At 47.4% G+C, this 16,881-nt stretch overlaps 1 protein-coding gene across 3 annotated transcripts; it reads right to left on the bottom strand.

Moving 5' to 3' along the window:
* Positions 1–3,948: 3,948 nt before the first annotated feature.
* Positions 3,949–16,624, bottom strand: LOC111927365 (L-threonine 3-dehydrogenase, mitochondrial-like). 3 transcript variants are annotated; one of them, XM_086875427.1, is made up of 10 exons: positions 16,496–16,624; positions 13,947–14,058; positions 11,559–11,760; positions 11,184–11,226; positions 9,992–10,062; positions 9,296–9,445; positions 8,795–8,967; positions 7,754–7,844; positions 7,039–7,308; positions 3,949–6,829 (listed from the first exon to the last, which is right to left on the bottom strand). In XM_086875427.1, the coding sequence occupies exons 3-10, from the start codon at positions 11,740–11,742 to the stop codon at positions 6,690–6,692; spliced, it is 1,122 nt and encodes a 373-aa protein (XP_086731553.1). In that variant the 5' UTR covers positions 11,743–11,760; positions 13,947–14,058; positions 16,496–16,624; the 3' UTR covers positions 3,949–6,689. The 3 variants fall into 3 exon arrangements, with proteins under 3 accessions (XP_086731553.1, XP_086731555.1, XP_086731554.1); XM_086875429.1 differs by lacking the exon at positions 16,496–16,624 and adding an exon at positions 15,209–15,354; XM_086875428.1 differs by lacking the exon at positions 16,496–16,624 and adding an exon at positions 14,168–14,447.
* Positions 16,625–16,881: the final 257 nt, after the last annotated feature.

Below are 16,881 nucleotides of genomic sequence, written 5' to 3'. Positions count from 1 at the left end.
ATGGATGATGGATGGATGGATGGATGGATGGATGGATGTGGATGGATGTGGATGGATGGATGATGGATGGATGGATGGATGGATGGATGGATGGATGATGGATGGATGTGTTGATGTTTTCTTGGCAGCTCCTCAGCCAGGCAGTGTATTAAAAACAGCTACACAAACTTCTGGGTGGGCCCTGCACCAACTGGGGATTTGTAAGGCCTCTGCCTTCCATGGAGGTGGCAAAATTCATGGAGAAGTGAGAGGAGAGGTGGTGGGGTCAAGGTGTCAGGGGACTTGTGGGGGGAACCAGAGGATTCTTCACAACGAGGTTTAGTGGGAATGATGGGATCCAGCCAAAGGCTGAACTTGATAACCTTGGAGGTTTGTTCCCACCTTAATGCTAATATTCCATTCTCTGTTTCTGTGATCAGCTGTCCTGGGCCTGGATGAGCAGGATCTGCACCTCACTGACCCCCTCTTCCTCCTGTTACTCTCAGATCTGGCAAATTTGGCTCTGACCTGACTGGGAATTACTTTTGTTTGTTCTGTGTCAGCTCCCACACCACTTCTAGGTGGGGGAAAGATTGCAGGAGGAATTGGGGTTATCCCCAGATTTCAAAGTACATTTGCCTCCAGCAAGACCAAGTGTGGAATTTCTTGGTCCCTGCCATGACTTCAGACCTGCCCAAACCACACCTAACCATGGAAAAAACACAGAGGAGAGATGAGGAAAAAAGAAGAAACATGAAGAAAAGGAAATTGCTCATTTACTGACCCTTCCTCCTTTTACCAAAGGCAAGTGCAGCTGGGAAAAGTGTGGAGGCACATGTGTGCCCCCCAGGATGGGGCTGGACTCAGGCAAAAGGAACATATTTTATTTCAATATTAGACACCCACATCAATCACAAATCCACACCAAACCAAGTTTCCCTGGAGCTGGAGCTCAATAAACCACTTATCCCATGGAACAGCATCCTTGGAGTGGTGTTTGTATGCAGACAAACACGTTCAGACACTCTGTGATGAGTTCCCTACTAAAAAAATATCATTTTAGCAGTTTATCACAATGTAGGACATGTTGGCAAGCCATATCTGAGCAATTATGGAGCAATTCCTGTATTCACCAAAGGAACATTGCTGTGGATACAGTGAAAAACTGATCCCACTAAAGTAAGCAAGATAATAAGATAAAGAATTATTATAAATAAAATAGTGATAAAATATTAAAACTCAACTGTCTTAAAAATTAATTACCGATTTTGGACTCACAGGGTTCATACTCATTTCTAGAAGATCAATTTTTTCCCTTAAAATCACAAGGATTAGGAAGGTAAGGATTTTTTCTAAACCACCTATGAGAGTATCTCAGCATCACAAGGAAGAAGAGCTGTAAAAACTCATGAAATCTGGGGACTTTTGGGCCGTGTTGTGTCAAAGGGGATGAACATTGGACTTTACCTTCTCTCTCCTGACTCACCTCTTTTGCAACAGCTCTGCCAGTGACGGATCTTTAACTTGGAATTGTGGAAAGGCTGGAGAGATGAAGGACTCATTGCATCACACAGTGAGGTGACATCACTGGCAGCAATGTCCCTGCCGTGCCAGAAACAGTGGCTCCTGGTGTCCTTGGAGCTGGGTGTGCCCTGCCAAAAAACTTCCACTTTTTTAGGATTGGTCCAAAGCTCATCCCACACATCCAGGAAAACGTGGTGGCCTCACTGCAGCAGGGAAATTCCTGAGGATGCATTCCCAGCCTAGTTTTCCATTCAACTTCGCATTCATCTGTGGAAGTGTTCACAGAATTATGGAGTCATGGAATGGTCTGGGTTGGAAGGGAACTTTGAGAGCATCCCATTCTCACACCCTGCCCTGGGCAGGGACATCTCCCACTATCCCAGGCTGCTCCAAGCCCTGTCCAACCTGGCCTTGGACTCTTCCAGGGATCCAGGAGCAGCCACAGCTTCTCTGGGCACCCTGTGCCAGGGCCTCACCACCCTCACAGACAACAATTCCTTCCCAATATCCCATCCATCCCTGTCCTCTGGCAGTGGGAAGCCATTCCCTGTGTCCTGTCCCTCCACCCCTTGTCCCCAGTCCCTCTCCAGCTCTCCTGGAGCCCCTTTAGGCCCTGGCAGGGTTTCTCCGGTCTCTCTGGATCCTTCTCTTCTCCAAACTGAGATATCAAAGCTCTGCTTGAGGTCAGAAGAAATAGTATTCTGTACCCAAGGTATTTTCTACTCTGCAGATCCATATGAGATGGGGGAGAGGGCACAAGACTGTTTACATTTTTTGTTTAAAAGTTTAAATCCCCTCTGAAGTGAACATTAACCTGTGTGCTTCTCAGGAGCTGCACAAGGACTGTAGGGGCAGGAAAACATCCTAAACTGCTCCCAGTTGCAGAAACAAGGGCAGGAAACAACTTTCTTTTGTCTGAGTAATGCCCAGTCCAGATTTAGCTTCCATAACGGTGCTGGCTGAGGCAGATCTGGCTTTTGAATTGCGTCTCCACAGCCACGTGTGCCAGCTCTGAGCTGCTCTGTGTCATCCCAGTCATCCTGAAATCCCTGGCTTTGTTCCAGGAGCTGCCCCCTCCCTGCCCCTCAGCCCCAGCATGCCACAGGCACTCAGTCCCACGGGGAATTTAGGATCACATACAGTTATGGTATGAAGCCAGAAATAGCCTGGAGAGCATTTGTCTGGCCCGAGGCTCCGGGAGAAGGGCAAATGCCAGCTGATGTTCAGCTAAAATAGACACAACCTGCCTGCAGGGGGGCAGGAAACCACCAGACCTGGCTGAAACACAGAGTGTGGGGAGGGGTCTGCAAGGTGGGGACCCCTGGATTTCCCTCTGGATAACCCAGATGCTCTCCTCTCTTCACCTCCCTGGGTTAAACTTCTCTTCTCTGCAGGAATGCAGAACTGACAAACAGTTATGAGCTTGATTCCAACCTGAGGAGCAGCAAGAAGGGTTTTCCAAAAGCACAGGGGTTAATCCTCCACATCCCTCACACCTTCCCACTGAGGGCAGAGGCTTCCTCCTCTTCCTGTGCCTGTCTGATGTTTTAAACAGCCAAGGGAAGAAAACAGCTCCAAGCTCCATCCAACCTGGCCTTGGGTCCCAGGGATGGGGCAGCCACAGCTTCCCTGAGCCAGGACCTCACCACCCTCACAGGGAAGAATTTCCTCCTAAAATCCCATCTAAACCCACCATCCTTCAGTTTAAGGTCATTCCTCCTTGTCCTGTCCCTCCGTCCCTTGTCCCCAGTCCCTCTCCAGCTCTCCTGGAGCCCCTTTAGGCCCTGGAAGGGGCTCTGAGCTCTCCCTGGATCCTTCTCTTCTCCAGGTGAGCACCCCCAGCTCTCCCAGCCTGGCTCCAGCTGCAGCAGCCCTGTGGCACCTCTAAAAACCAGGCTGGGCCTGTGTCAAACAGGACTCGACAAGATCCAGACCGAGGATCAAAGGGAAGCGGCTGGGAATGGCACGGTGCTGCAACACCCTCCGAAACACAACGGCCACGCTGTGTCAGTCATTAAACCGTGGTCAAGAGGAACGTTCTCTCCACCAGAGGCTCCCAGCATTAGAAAGCCGAGGTGTGGGAGGAGGGGAAGGCCTCATCTCACCTGCAGGGAGGGTTTATCCATGGATTAAGGAGGCAGGGTGGGGCTGTGTGGAGTTACGAGTGTGATCTCCTCACCCAAGCTTCTCCTGCTGATCCATCACAGGTTGTGCAACACCTGGAGGCAGGACCTGCTCAGAGACAGCAACAGGGACCCAACAGGGCTTCAGCACCCTCAGAGCCAGGAATTCCTTCCCAATATCCCATCTAACCCCAGCCTCTGGCAGTTTGAAGCCATTCCCCTTGTCCCGAGTCCCTCTCCAGCTCTCCTGGCTCCCCCAGCACTGACCAGGAGCCCCCAGCACTGCTCTCACCTGCTCCAGCCAAGGATGACAAACCCAGGGTCCATCCGCATAGGATTTTATTAAAGTAGGCATCACCCACAACTAACAATAGTTGAAAAAATATTTTTAACAACCTTTTTTTTTTATTTTTTTACTTTTTTTTTTTGTCCTGAATATGTAATTTAACAGCCACAGTGCTCAAGTGTCACGAAGGAAGTCTCTGTCCAGGAGTCAAATTTCCAACTGGTAGCAAAAGGTAGATATTTTGTAACACATCAAGTTTGTTTAATACAGAAAAAAAATATAAAATTGTGACATCATTACAAGATAAGTTAATGTGGAAGACATGGGGGGAAAAAACATACAGGTCATTGATGAGACTGAAAATGGGAACTTGAAACAGGAAACAGACCTTGCAGCCACATTTAATAACATTCCCTGATTGCCACCAGTTTCCTCCAGACCCCTCTCTATTGGAACATGGTTTATTTCAGACTTTTTAAAATTTAAGTTGCTTAAATGGCTGCTCCTAAATGAGGCCAGTAACATCTTAGCAGGAAGACCAAAACTGTTCAAAATGCCAGGGTGGAATTTCACCTTTGCTGTGACACCTGTCCCAAGGCTTTTGTGTAATTCCACCACCAAGGACAGTTTGAGATGAAAGAACATTGCTGCCCCTCACTCCTGTTGACTCCAATTAAACTGGAGCTGGAATGAGGGTGAGGGGAATCAGAGCCCAGGACTTTGAGTGATGTAAGGAAATGGAGTGAGACCCATCAACAACTCTTTATTTTACACTTCTTGAGGGTGGAACAGAGGCACTGAAGAGTGGACAAGACACTTCAGCTTCTTTCCAGCCCTTCATCTGCTGGCTCCAGGCCCCTGGGAGATAATCCAGTCTGGATCCCATCCTTTTGGGCAAGGCAGAGGACCAAGCCCAGCCAGTCTCTCCTCCAAGGGTGAAGGGCAGGCCGACTCCACTGGCCCATTGGGCCAAAAATTACACTTGAGTTAGGTGAGAGTTACAACAGTGGCTGAAGTTTAAAAACTTGTCCTTTCACAACGTAAACAATATAAAAATGTTTCAGTATTAGCCACGACCCTTGAGCTTAAATACCTGGGAAATTCCTACTTTGCCCACAGATGAAACAATAAAATACATACAAAACCAAGAGATACAAGTGTAACAAATGTTTCAAAAAACTGGGTTTCGCCACAGAATCTTCACTGGAAGGTTACTTTTGTGAGGAAACGTATTCCCTGCATGAGAACTCCTGCACAAAGAGACAAAAGTCTGATCGTGGCAGGGTTGCAGAGAACACAACAGACTCACAACCACCAAAGCACCGTCACAGAAAACAGAGCAAACAAGTTGTAGGCAAAAAAAAACCACAAAAAAACAAAAAAAAAGAACAAAACCAAAAAAACTTGAATGTTTTTACCTATACACACTACTGGAGTACACAAGACAAAAAAAAAAAAGCTTCCTGTAGGGAATTTCCAGTCACTTTAAAAATGAGATATTTTTTTTTCTTTGAAAAAAATAAAGTCCAAAGCTCCCAAAGGCTGTTTCTCAGCTAGAGCAGCTGACAGCTCAGACTCACATCCATATTTTACCTACAATGACTTTCCTGTCTCTCCAGGTTGTCATTTCCTGAAGTCTCCTTTTGAACAGACACCTCTTCCTCTCACACATCTACTAAAACTCCCTTGTTCATCCCAGAATCTCCTGTGCATGAAACTCAATGAGCAGACCAGCTCTTAGCTGTAGCTAGAAGATGGTTTCAGCTTCTGGATCCCTCTCTGAAGAATAAAAGGGAATGAGTTACACATGAACAGCATCTACAAACACAGTGCACGTGAAAAATGGGGTGAACGGGAAAGATTTCCAAGGCTGACCAGACTCTACAGTAAGGCTCCATCCTCAGCCCACCTTTAAAACTTGTTCCAGGCAATCTGACATCGTGCAGGGACACCAAACAACTGCTAAAAATCCCAGCCAGGGGCTTGGCCTCCCTGAAATCCCACCCAGACTCACATCCATGGAACAGCTCTTCAGATTTCAGCTCTCCCTCCGAGGTTGCACTGAAGGCAGCGGCACTTGCAGAGAACAGGACAAAGCTTTGCTTGTAAACCCTGGTATTTTTTTTTTAAAGCATGATGAGAATTCAAGTCCTATTCCACTTCACATTTAGAAGCAGCATCATAAGAATGCTACTCTGTTTGCCCTAGGTATAAAAAAGTGTATGCTTAGACAGCACTAGAGAAAGATATAAATAGGAGCTATCGAGCAAAGTTTGATTTCAAACTAGAATTGCAACAACCCCCTGGAATTTGGAAACATGAAACAGCTCTTCTGACATCTCTTTTGTAAGCAAAGAGTAAAAACGATCTTGCTACAACCTAACATCCTCCACCAGGGAAATGCAAAACCTATTGTTAACTTTTTGGGATGTGCCTGAAAGGCCAGGTTGGACAATGCTATCCCAATGCTGTTTGCCAAGGAAGAGGCAGGAATGATTGGAAAGCCATCAGCCAGGAGTAAGTGTTACTTTTGGTGTTTTTCCCTAAGTGTGAATGTTCAAGAACCCTGTGTTTGTCAGCAGTGCTGTGTTTGGGGACAGCACCCAGTGCTGTTGTGTATCTAAAGGACATTCCAGCTACAGGACATTTCTGCCCAACTCTGTTGCTACTTACGAAAATTAGTAACTGACATGCTCTAAGACTCAGAAAATTAGAAACTAAAATTCAGCCATTTCTTCCTGGTCCTCTGTGGAAATCTGGAAACATCTGAAAGCATTTCAGTTAGCCTGGGCAATCCTGGAGTCAGACCCAAGGTAGCTAAACATCGTGGTCACCAGCTCGGGGAGGTCATAATCGTGTTTCCAACCCCAATCCCTGCGGGCGTTGCTGTCGTCAAAGTTCATGGGCCAGCTGTCAGCTGCAGGGAAAAAAAAAAAAAGAACCAAGAAAGGTGAGGTATAGGAAAAATCTCTCTGAACTTAGAGATGTTTCAGCACTACTAAAGCTGAATTTTGAGCCATAAGACTTGAACTTCACAGGAGCAATTTCTCAGTTCCTAAAAAGAAAAGAGACTTTATTTTTCCCCGCTGATGTTTTTTCTTACCTGCTGCCAGGGAAGATACTAACCTATGGCCTGCCTGACTTGATCCACACTGTAGGTCATCTGGAGCTCAGGGACATACTTCTGCACCTCCTGGGCCAGCTCCTCAGGAGTGAAGCTCATGGCACTGATGTTGTAGGTCCTCATGGTCAGGGCTTCTGCAGGGGCCTCCATGACCTCCAGCGTGGCCTTCAGGCAGTCATCAATGTACATCATGGGCAGCCGGGTGTCTGGCCTCAGGTAACACTTGAATTTGCCAGTCTTTATGGCATCATGGAAAATCTGGACAGCATAGTCTGGGGAAGAGAATAATGGATGTGTATGATCTGTGTTGTGTACTTCATGACAGTCAGCAAACCTCAGACCAACCTCAAAGTCTCCTGTCTCAAATCTGGCAGCAGGACTGTGTGATATTCATCATGAAATCCCAGAGTGGTTTGGGTTGGAAGGGAGCTTAAAGACCATCCAGTTCCAATTCCCTGCCATGGGAAGGGATGCCACTCACTATCCCAGGCTGTTCCAAGACCCCCAACCTGGCTTTGGGCACTGCCAGGGACGGGGCAGCCACAGCTTCTCTGGGCACCCTGTGCCAGGGCCTCCCCACCTTCACAGGGAAGAGTTTCTTCCCAATATCCCATCCATCCCTGCCCTCTGGCAGTGGGAAGCCATTCCCTGTGTCCTGTCATTCCATGTCCCTGTGGAAAGTCCTCCCCAGCCCTCTTGTCACACACAGTCACTCACCAGTTGTTCCCCCTCCAGGCTGGGAATCAGCAGAGATAATCCCTGGATACCTGAGGCAGCGGAAGTCCAGGCCATAGCGGTAGTGGTAGTACTGGGGAGGGGGAGAAACACAGAGTTACACACCAGGAGTTGGTCACACACCCACAGATTTCACAGGAAAAATCTGACACAGGATGAACCTTCAGCTGTCCCAGGACAGGGATGAAAGGGAAGGAATTATTGAACAATCCCCATTCCCTGCCTGGCAGCTGATCTCCCTCCCTGCTCTTTTCCAATTCACATCCACATCAGTAGATATGGATCAATGATGTGGATTGTCATGCTACTCATGTAGGATCTACAGTGTTCAGAAACTGAACATTCCCAATTTTGTGAAACTTTCCAGGACAATACAGTCCTCAGACCTATGTGAGGAAACTGATATAAAAATATCAGCTTTAAGAATATTGTTTATAAATAACTAAAAAGCCAAAAGAAAAGTTTTGCATGTGCACAGTTCCAAGGCTTTGGTTTTAAAGTGTTTTTTTGGAGAGGAAGAGCAAAAAGTCATCTTTTTGTGCACCTGCTGTCACAAGGCTTTGTGCACTGTCCTTTCTGCAGTGCCATTCACATTGGAACAGAGGCCAAAGCCATAAAAAACAGGAAAAGAAATGACACTGAAAGTCAGCTGTTTGCCAGCTTCCCATGCTTTGTGCTTTTCCCAAAAAAACTCAAAAGGTATTTAACCTTCAGAGCTGCCTCAGACTACTGCTGAGTACTAAAGTCTAAATGAAGGAAAAATGGGGAAAAGAATGAGTGAGGAATCTTACAAGAGCAATGAAGTTCCAATCACAGGATCATGGAATGGCTTGGGTTGGAAGAGACCTTAAAGAACATTCCAACCCCTGCCAAGGACAGGGACACCTTCCACTATCCTAGGTTGCCCCAAGCCCTGTCCTTGGACACTTCCATGGATGGGGCAGCCACAGCTTCTTTGGGAAACCTGTTTCAGTGAAGTTCTCTCAGACCTTTTAAGAAATTAATAAAATAAAAAATTCTCACTTCTCCCATAAGTTCAGCATGGACCTTGGAGACTCCATAGATTGTCCTTGGTCTCTGAATGCAGAGATCAGGAGTTGGATCTCGAGGAGAGGTGGGTCCAAAGGCTCCAATGGTGCTTGGAACAAAGAGCCTCAAGTTATGCTCAGCTGCAATGTCCAGAACATTGTGTAAACCTGAGAAAAAAAACCAAAACAACAGGATTTATCAGAGTATTTCTACTTTCTCAAGCCCTTGTGGGAATTATAAAATATTCTCAGCTGAAAGACATCCATCAAGATCACCCAGTCCAACTCCTGGCCCTGCAGACACCCCAACAATCCCACCCTGTGCATCCCTGAGAGTGTTACCCAAACACTCCTGGAGCTCTGGCAGCCTTGGGGCCGTGCCCATTCCCTGGGGAGCTCTTCCAGTGCCGGACACCCTCTGGAGAAGAACCATTCCCTGCTTTCCAGCCCAAACCTCCCCTGGCACAGCTTTAAGCACTCAAAACGCAGCACACACCAGTGATATTGACAGCTCTGGCCAGGGGCACGTTGGCCTCTCCCACGGCGCTGAGCAGGGCGCTGTAGTGGAACAGCCACGTGATGCGGTTGTTCACCACGATCTCCCGCAGGTTCTTGTAGTCCAAGATATCCGCGAAGATAAAAGGACCTGGAGCAGATGGGAGCAGTGGGAAATTATTTGTCAGGAATGGGTGGAAGGATGGGTCTGAAAGAAGCTCAGGCTGCTGTTTCTACCGCCTAAATACATCACTGAACAGCGATGTTGAGGAAAAACTTTAGCAAGTTTCCAGTGAAAATCAAAGAATCTTAAATCCTGCTCTATATCCTCCTCATAATAAAGATTGCCTGAGCATGTGAAAACAAAGCACAAGTTTCATTTCCAATTTCCTCCCTCCACAAGAATAAAAGCACCTCCTTTTATAGCAGGAGCACGACATGCCTCAAATAGGTATTTGAGTCAGCAAAGTGGCAAAGCAGCAGTGAAAAAAAGCAAAGAGAAATATTTAGGAAAAGGGAACAAGAGAAGAAACCAACATCTTGGAAAGATTTCAAAGCAGGGAGGCATTATGCAGAAGGTTTGAAGAGCAGCTTGTCAGTGGAATCCACTTATCACTTTGATAATTAGTTAATGAACATCAGAGGTAAAGTCAAGATTTTTTTTTTTTTTTTATCATGTGCTTCCCCAGTCACTTACCACTATAAAAAACATTATCTGCAGGCTTTCTAATGTCAGACAAGATCACATTGTTCTTTCCAAAGCGTTTCCTGTGTAAAAATACCCACAGGGAACAGTGAGACCACAGCTTTCTGAGATAATCCATCAGTTGCTATTCTGTTTTGCAGGAGTGATAGCAGAGGAACAATATTTTCCACAATAAAATCAGTTACTGCACTAAACAAAAAACACCCAACAATCCTTTAAATATCAACATAGCATCTTAAAAAATGATAAAATACTTCTAGCAGCAGTCAAGGTGTGCATAAGGATAGAGAAGTTTTTTAGAAAGTGAAAATATGTTGGGGAAAGAGACTTTCCTACCCTTTTCTTACTGAAAATTTTACTCAGGGATAATCTACTCCCCTGTAGACAACAAAAAGCCACTGGGATTGTAGTAACTGCAGCTACTTTTATATCAACTAAGCAAATAAAAGAGAGAAATCGTGACCTTGTGCTAATCAACAGAAGGCTAATGGAGAGAACGAATCTGGGGGCATTGGGGCACATTCTGGCCTCCCATTATCTGGATAATTTTCAAATATATCACAGAAATGGTAGAAAATATCACAGTGTGGAGTGCAGTCAATCTGCTCGCTTTTGGTCTTGGTCCAAATCCTCTCCAGCAAAAAGACTATGAGCAGATGATAAACTGGAGCTGAGCTGGATATGGACAAGGGATAAGGGAGAGCTCTGGGAGCATTTCACACTTCTTGAGAAGATATCGTAACAAAAAGAGGTAACTGTGCTTGAGGTGAGGGAAGAGGCGACGGAAAAAGAAGGAAAACTCTGAGGGTTCAGACTCTGAATACTCCCATTTAACTGGAAGCAAACAGCCCAGCAGACAGTCCCTCAGACAAAATCCTGCTATTTTGGGAATTGTGACCAATGGACACGCAGAAAGTACGTCAGGAACCCACAGCAAGCACCAGAGGGACAAATAAAATGATGGTGAAAATTTAATTATAGAATCATTAAGAATCATTAAGGAAATCACCTTTAAAATCATCAAGTCCAGCTATTAACGTTATTTACAAAGCCAAGAGGCAAAACCAGAATTTGAAAAATAGATTTTCTTTTATAAACAACTTTCCAGACAATCATTGCTCCTAGAAGTGATGGCTAAAGCTGGAATTCCTCACTCCCAGCAAACCTGGGAGTAGTGACCCACCTGAGCAGCTTTGCAAGTCCCACTCCGAGCTGGCCAAGACCACCTAGGAGACAAAAATCAGAGGAAAAGGGGCAGTCACAATGTAGAATTCCATTATTATCGGTATCACATCAAGAATTAGCATGATTTTCTCAGCAAGTCAGGAAGCTTTTATGTTTTTTTTCTCAAGAAACTGGTTTTAGAAGAGCTCTGGAATTCAAATAGGAAAGCTCACACAGGACTCCAATCTGAGTCTTTTCCTGATGGGAAAGATCATCCCAATTCCAGGATATTTTGGTTGTTTTTGCTTCCAGAACTGTGCTCTTTGGGGAGGGAGGAGAGCAGTGGGAAAGCTTGGGGGACAAGCAGGAACCCAGCTGTGCAAGGAATGCTGACCTGTGATTAGCACCCGGGGATGATCCGACTCGGAGAACGTCACCGAGTGGAAGCTGGCGTCGGAGGCCACCTGGCGTGGGGACACCCCGATGGACCGGACGGGCACCAGGGACACCCCACAGCCACAGCCAGAGCTCTGCAGCAGCTGGCTGGTAGCTCTGCCCAGGTTCCTGATGACTGGCATCTTCCCCCTTCAGGTGTGCTGCGAGGAGAGAGAGAGAAAAGATGAGTCACGAGTGATTCAACCCCATTAAACGGCTTTTAAACGCTCCCCCAGAAAACTCTGCAGGGATCCAGAGGAATTCGATGCCATCCAAGGGCTGGGGGATTGTGCCAAGCAATGGCTGAAAGCAGCCTGGGATGTAACATGAGCAGAGGTAATGTATTCCCTGGAGTGAGCTCAGGAAAATATCCACAGTGCAGGAAAATGGACAGGGAGAACACTGTAAAGCTCAAGTTTAAACCTTCTTTAAAACAGCATTCAAAGCTGTGATTTTAAGTAGAAATACAGAATAAAACAAAGCTGCTGGGATGCCACATTTGGAGTGAAAGTTTTGCAGGCTGCTGTGAATAAGCAAAACTCCTCAGGATTGCATCAGCAAGAGCAGCTGAGCCAAGGAGGCAGCAGGAAAGCTCTTGAAAAAAGGAAGATTTATTCTGATTTAACACTCAGGACTGACGGTACAGAGAAAGCAAACAGAGGAGTGGCAGGGCTTAGCCAGGCCTCAGGAAAATGTCATAATCATTTCACAGAATTATAATTTATTGTGTGCTGCTTTCAAGTTTCCTTCCCCAAATCTTTCATACTGGGGAAGGAAATGCAAAGTACCCCAAATAAATGACACCTGCAGCCACAGATGGTCATTTCAGTGGTGCAAATTTAATTCTCTCAAATAAAATCCTGAAGGCACAATCATTTATTTTTTCCTTATCCCCTCTGAAGAATTTTTAACTCTTTCCCAATGATCTGGAATATGTAAATTCCCAGATGAAAGCATTTTTCAAACTTGCCTAATGAGGTTACCCTGCCAAATCCTTTCTTGGGGCATATATTCTAAAAAGGAGAGTCAGGTAGATGGAAGCTCTCCACAGGAAATTGCAGCAGTTCATTGCTGCAGCTGAATTCCAGTTGCAGAGAAAAGCAAACAAGTGATTAATGTGGGTGTTCCTTTCACTTCTCAGGTCGCCTGACTGAGAATTTTCTGGTACTTGAGGGAGTTGTGCTATTTAAATACAGATTTGCTAAACTGCCTGTTGTCTAGTAAGACAGCCCCATAAAATTGCATTATTAAAAAAAATACATTTAAACTGATCAAAAAGACTAGGTCTGAGACGGCCAGAGAGGTGATGGGAGTGTCCACCCTTGGAAATATCCAAATTCCATCTGGACACAGACCCAGGGACCAGCTCTCATGATCATCCCTTCCTATTTCAGCATGGAAAAATAAAATCTTCCAGCACCGAGAGACACTCACTGGTCTGTGTGACAAAAAATTTCCACTCCAAGTACCTGAAAAGGCATTTTGAGCTCTGCAAAGTACAAACACAAGTTGGCTGTGAGTAAAATTGGTTTCCCACTGACTGGACTGGTTTTTCCAAACGCACCTGGTGTGAAACCACAAAGGCTTAAGCTGAGAATTTACTCCCAGGTCTGACTCTGAACAGTAAATGAATGCATTTTATACCAGACACTGAAACAGCCAGGCAGCAGAGCTGCTGCAAAAAACCTCCACTGATGACATTTATTTCTATTTCAAATACAAAGGGGGGAAAAAAACAGGTGTTACTGGCTACTAGAGTTGCCATAAATGCACAGATATATAAAGAAAGCAGTATTATGCCTTAAAATACTACCCCAAATAGCTGAAGTCAGCCCCACACAGTGATTAACTCAAGTTTCCCATCTTAAATAACTTCCAGGAGTTATTAACAGCTCTGAACACACACAAAAATATTAATTTAACTGATGTAAAATAACTTAATTTTTTTTAGGCTTCCCTTTTTACTATCCCAAAGGGGAATACTTCTGTTCTGTTGGGCACTGAAGACAAAAAAAATTATATAATATATAGATATAATTTATAGTGGAAGGTGTCCTTGCCCACGAAACAGGATGAGCTTTAAGGTCCCTTCCAACCCAAACCATTCCATAATTCCACAATATATTTTCAAACCCCCCTCCCATGTCCCCTTCTGAATAGTTTCTCAGTCCCTGATCTCATTTAGCAACTCAAACCGATATTAGAAAGTGTCAGCAAAATGAGGAAGCTTTATCCTGAAACACCAAAGTTATTTCCCCCACCCTACTAATTCAAACCAATAACCAACGCTAATTTCAAGGATTAGGCAATGGAATTGCAGCTGGAATTTCCCCTCTCCTGTACTCACCTGGGCCTCAGCTGGTGATAAGGCAGAAGCAGAGCTGAGAAGGCAATTTATAGGACACTGCCTCTTCGGAAAGCCAATCAAAACCTGGCACAGAGTAGGAGTTGTCCCACACCTTAGGGAAAAAAAAAAAAAAAAAAAGAAAAAAAAACCCAAAAAATGTGCATGTGAGAGAAGCAGCAGCCAGGGATATCTCTGTTCTCTCCTGCTTGATTTTGAAATACCTGGAAGTTTGGGATAGGCAGGGAAAGGGCTCTGAAGGGGCACAAGAAGCTCCTCCAAGTCCCAGAACCAGCCAGCCCCTGGTCATGGCTGAAGGACAGAGTTTAAACTAATTAGTGGCAGTGCAAAGGATTAGCAGAAAGCAAACACGTATTCCAATGTACAATAATCTGCCTGGGATAGCAGGAAATTTCTGGGGTTTGTAAGAAGATTAAAGCACAGGGAGAGGGAAAAGAGGGAAGGAAAAAAAAAAAAAAAAGCAAGGCGCATTCATAAAATGACATTTAGTGAGTGAACTGCCAGCTGCTGATCCTCTGTGAGGTTTCCAAGGTGTTACATAAGCAGCAACACCTGTTGCTCACATAAAAGTCAAAAATGTTTATGGAAAGCAGCAGTTCTTCTATGTTAGTTATTAATAGAATGTCACGGTGATAAGAAAGATAAGAAAGTCATGGACTTGTTCTGAAAAGTCTCACTGCAAGCTTCAAAGAAAAGAGGGAGAGAGGGAGGAAAGAGAGGTCAAACCAAACCCAGAGCTCCCACAGGATTTCTGGGGCTGCACAGCTGCTGGGATACCCCTCCAGGGAGCTAAACCAAAAAATCCAGAACTTTCTTTTACTGAAGAAAATTAAGGGACCCTGCAAGGCACAGGATCTCGCAGATTCCCAACCACAACCTCGGGAACATGGTCCATACCAGCACGCTGAGCTCCAACTTCTCAACTCCCATTTGGCTCCAAACCCCACAGTTCCTGCTCCAGACCTGCAGATATGCTTATGCTTTTGGAAGCTCCTCTAATTTTCCTGACTGTATCAAGAGCTTGAGGAGAAAGACAACACCTTCCTTGGGCATCCAGAAGATGAAGCATAAGCCACTCTGCCCATGGGAAAGCCTCTCCGGTGCCCAAGTGCTGCCAGGTGGAAACTCCATCAGATCCCTGCATTTGGGAGCACTTAAGCTGCAGCAGCTAAGGGACACTCTCAGCTCAACCCCAGTGACTGCTGCCCAGATAGCTGGGCAGCCCAAATGCATCACACACTCACTGCTGGCAATTCCTCCGCTTTCGAGAGCCCCCCAGGCTGGGACGCTGCGTCCCTGCCGGTGTCCCCTGGAAGCGGGGATGTGCAAGGGTGTCCAGGCTGGAGCTGTTCCCTCTGGCAGGGAGCTGCTGGCCGAGCTCGGCTGAAATAACCTTGACACTTACGCACGGCTCCTGTCCCAGGGGTGACGCACGGCCGGGGATGAGGCCGAGCCCCTCGGGGAGCCTGCCAAGAGGAGACGTCAGCCTGAGCTGTGAGGGACCCGCTGGAAACCTGACCTCAGCCACCAAAAATAAACAAAAAAATTAAAAAAAAAAAGGGAGATTACGCAGTTGCTGAACGGCGTGAAATTCCCAGAGCAGGTAAGGAAGACTGGTCCAGAACGTCCAATGTAGCCTTGGCAGAGTGGGCAGCAGGGGAGGGGGGATTCTGCCCCTCTGCCCTGCCCAGGTGAGACCCCACCTGCAGAGCTGCCTCCAGCCCTGGGATCCAACAGCACAAGGATGTGGAGCTGCTGGATAGAGTCCAGAAGAGGCCACAGAGATGTTCAAAGGGCTGGACCTGGCTCTGGAGCCAGGCTGGGAGAGCTGGGAGTGCTCACCCGGAGAAGGATCCAGGGAGAGCTCAGAGCCCCTTCCAGAGCCTAAAGGGGCTCCAGGAGAGATGGAGGGGGACTTGGGACAAGGCGCAGTGGCTTTAAACATAAAAAAACAAGTAGGTTTAGATGGGCTCTTGGGAAGGAATTCTTGGCTGTGAGCGTGGAGAGGCCCTGGCATAGATTGCAGAGAAGCTACGGATGCCCCATCCCTGGAAGTGTTCAAGGCTAGGCTGGAGGGGACTTGGAGCAACCCGGTCCAGTGGGAGGTGTCCCTGTTCATGGCAGGGGTTGGAACTGGATGATCTTTAAGGTCCCTTCGGACCCAAAGCATTCCCCGATTCCCTGGCACTACACCCAGCACAGCCTCCGCTGATGAAGCCAAGGGGCCGGTGCGGGTGATGGACACGAACAAAACCCGCCCGCCCGCAGCGAGCCTGCGGTAAGGCACAAAAGTGCCACGAGCACCGAACCGCCGCCCCCAGCCCGGTCCCGGAGCGTCCCCAAAGTGTCCCCAAAGGAGAGGACCGCACGGTGCCGGAGGAAGCCGCCCCTCCCCCACCTCATTCATTCGGTCGCGCCGGGAGCGGGGCGGCCCCGCGATCCCAAATGCCCCCAAACCAGTCCCCCAAACCAGTTCCCCCACAGCCAGTTCCCCCACAGCCCCCCCGCTCCCCCGCTCCCGCCGCGCTCACCCCGCTCCCGCCGCGCTCCCGCCGCCGCCCCGTCCCTCAGCCGGGGCCGCTCGCGCCGGGCCTGACGTCAGCCGGGGCCGCCCAAAGGATTGGGCGGTGACGTCACGCGGGAGTGACGTCACGCGCCGTGAGGGGCGGCGGCGCCGGGCGGGGCGCGCTGGTCCCGCAGGAGCTGAGGGCGGGCGGGGCCCGGCCACGGGGACACCGCGACTTGGAGCGGTCTGGGAGTGAGGGACCTTAAAACTCATCCCATCCCACCCCCTGCCATGGGCAGGGACACCTCCCGCTATCCCAGGCTGCTCCAAACCCTGTCCGACCTGTCCTTGGACGCTTTCAGGGGTCCAAGGGCAGCCACAGCTTCTCTCGGCACCCTGTGCCAAGGCCTC

This window comes from Cyanistes caeruleus, chromosome 2 (assembly GCF_971803275.1).
Source record: "Cyanistes caeruleus chromosome 2, bCyaCae1.hap1.1, whole genome shotgun sequence".
NCBI classification, from domain to species: Eukaryota; Metazoa; Chordata; class Aves; order Passeriformes; family Paridae; genus Cyanistes; species Cyanistes caeruleus.
This window is presented reverse-complemented; position numbering and strand designations above follow the sequence as displayed.

What these genes read in the sequence shown, in the direction of transcription:
- LOC111927365 (XM_086875427.1), bottom strand. Translation starts at nt 11,742, where the DNA reads ATGCCAGTCATCAGGAACCTGGGCAGAGCTACCAGCCAGCTGCTGCAG. An exon ending in TCCCCGGGTGCTAATCACAG is followed by an intron (nt 11,227 to 11,558) that starts GTCAGCATTCCT and finishes TTTGTCTCCTAG; the next exon opens with GTGGTCTTGGCCAGCTCGGA. An exon ending in AGATAATGTTTTTTATAGTG is followed by an intron (nt 9,446 to 9,991) that starts GTAAGTGACTGG and finishes CATCTGCTCCAG; the next exon opens with GTCCTTTTATCTTCGCGGAT.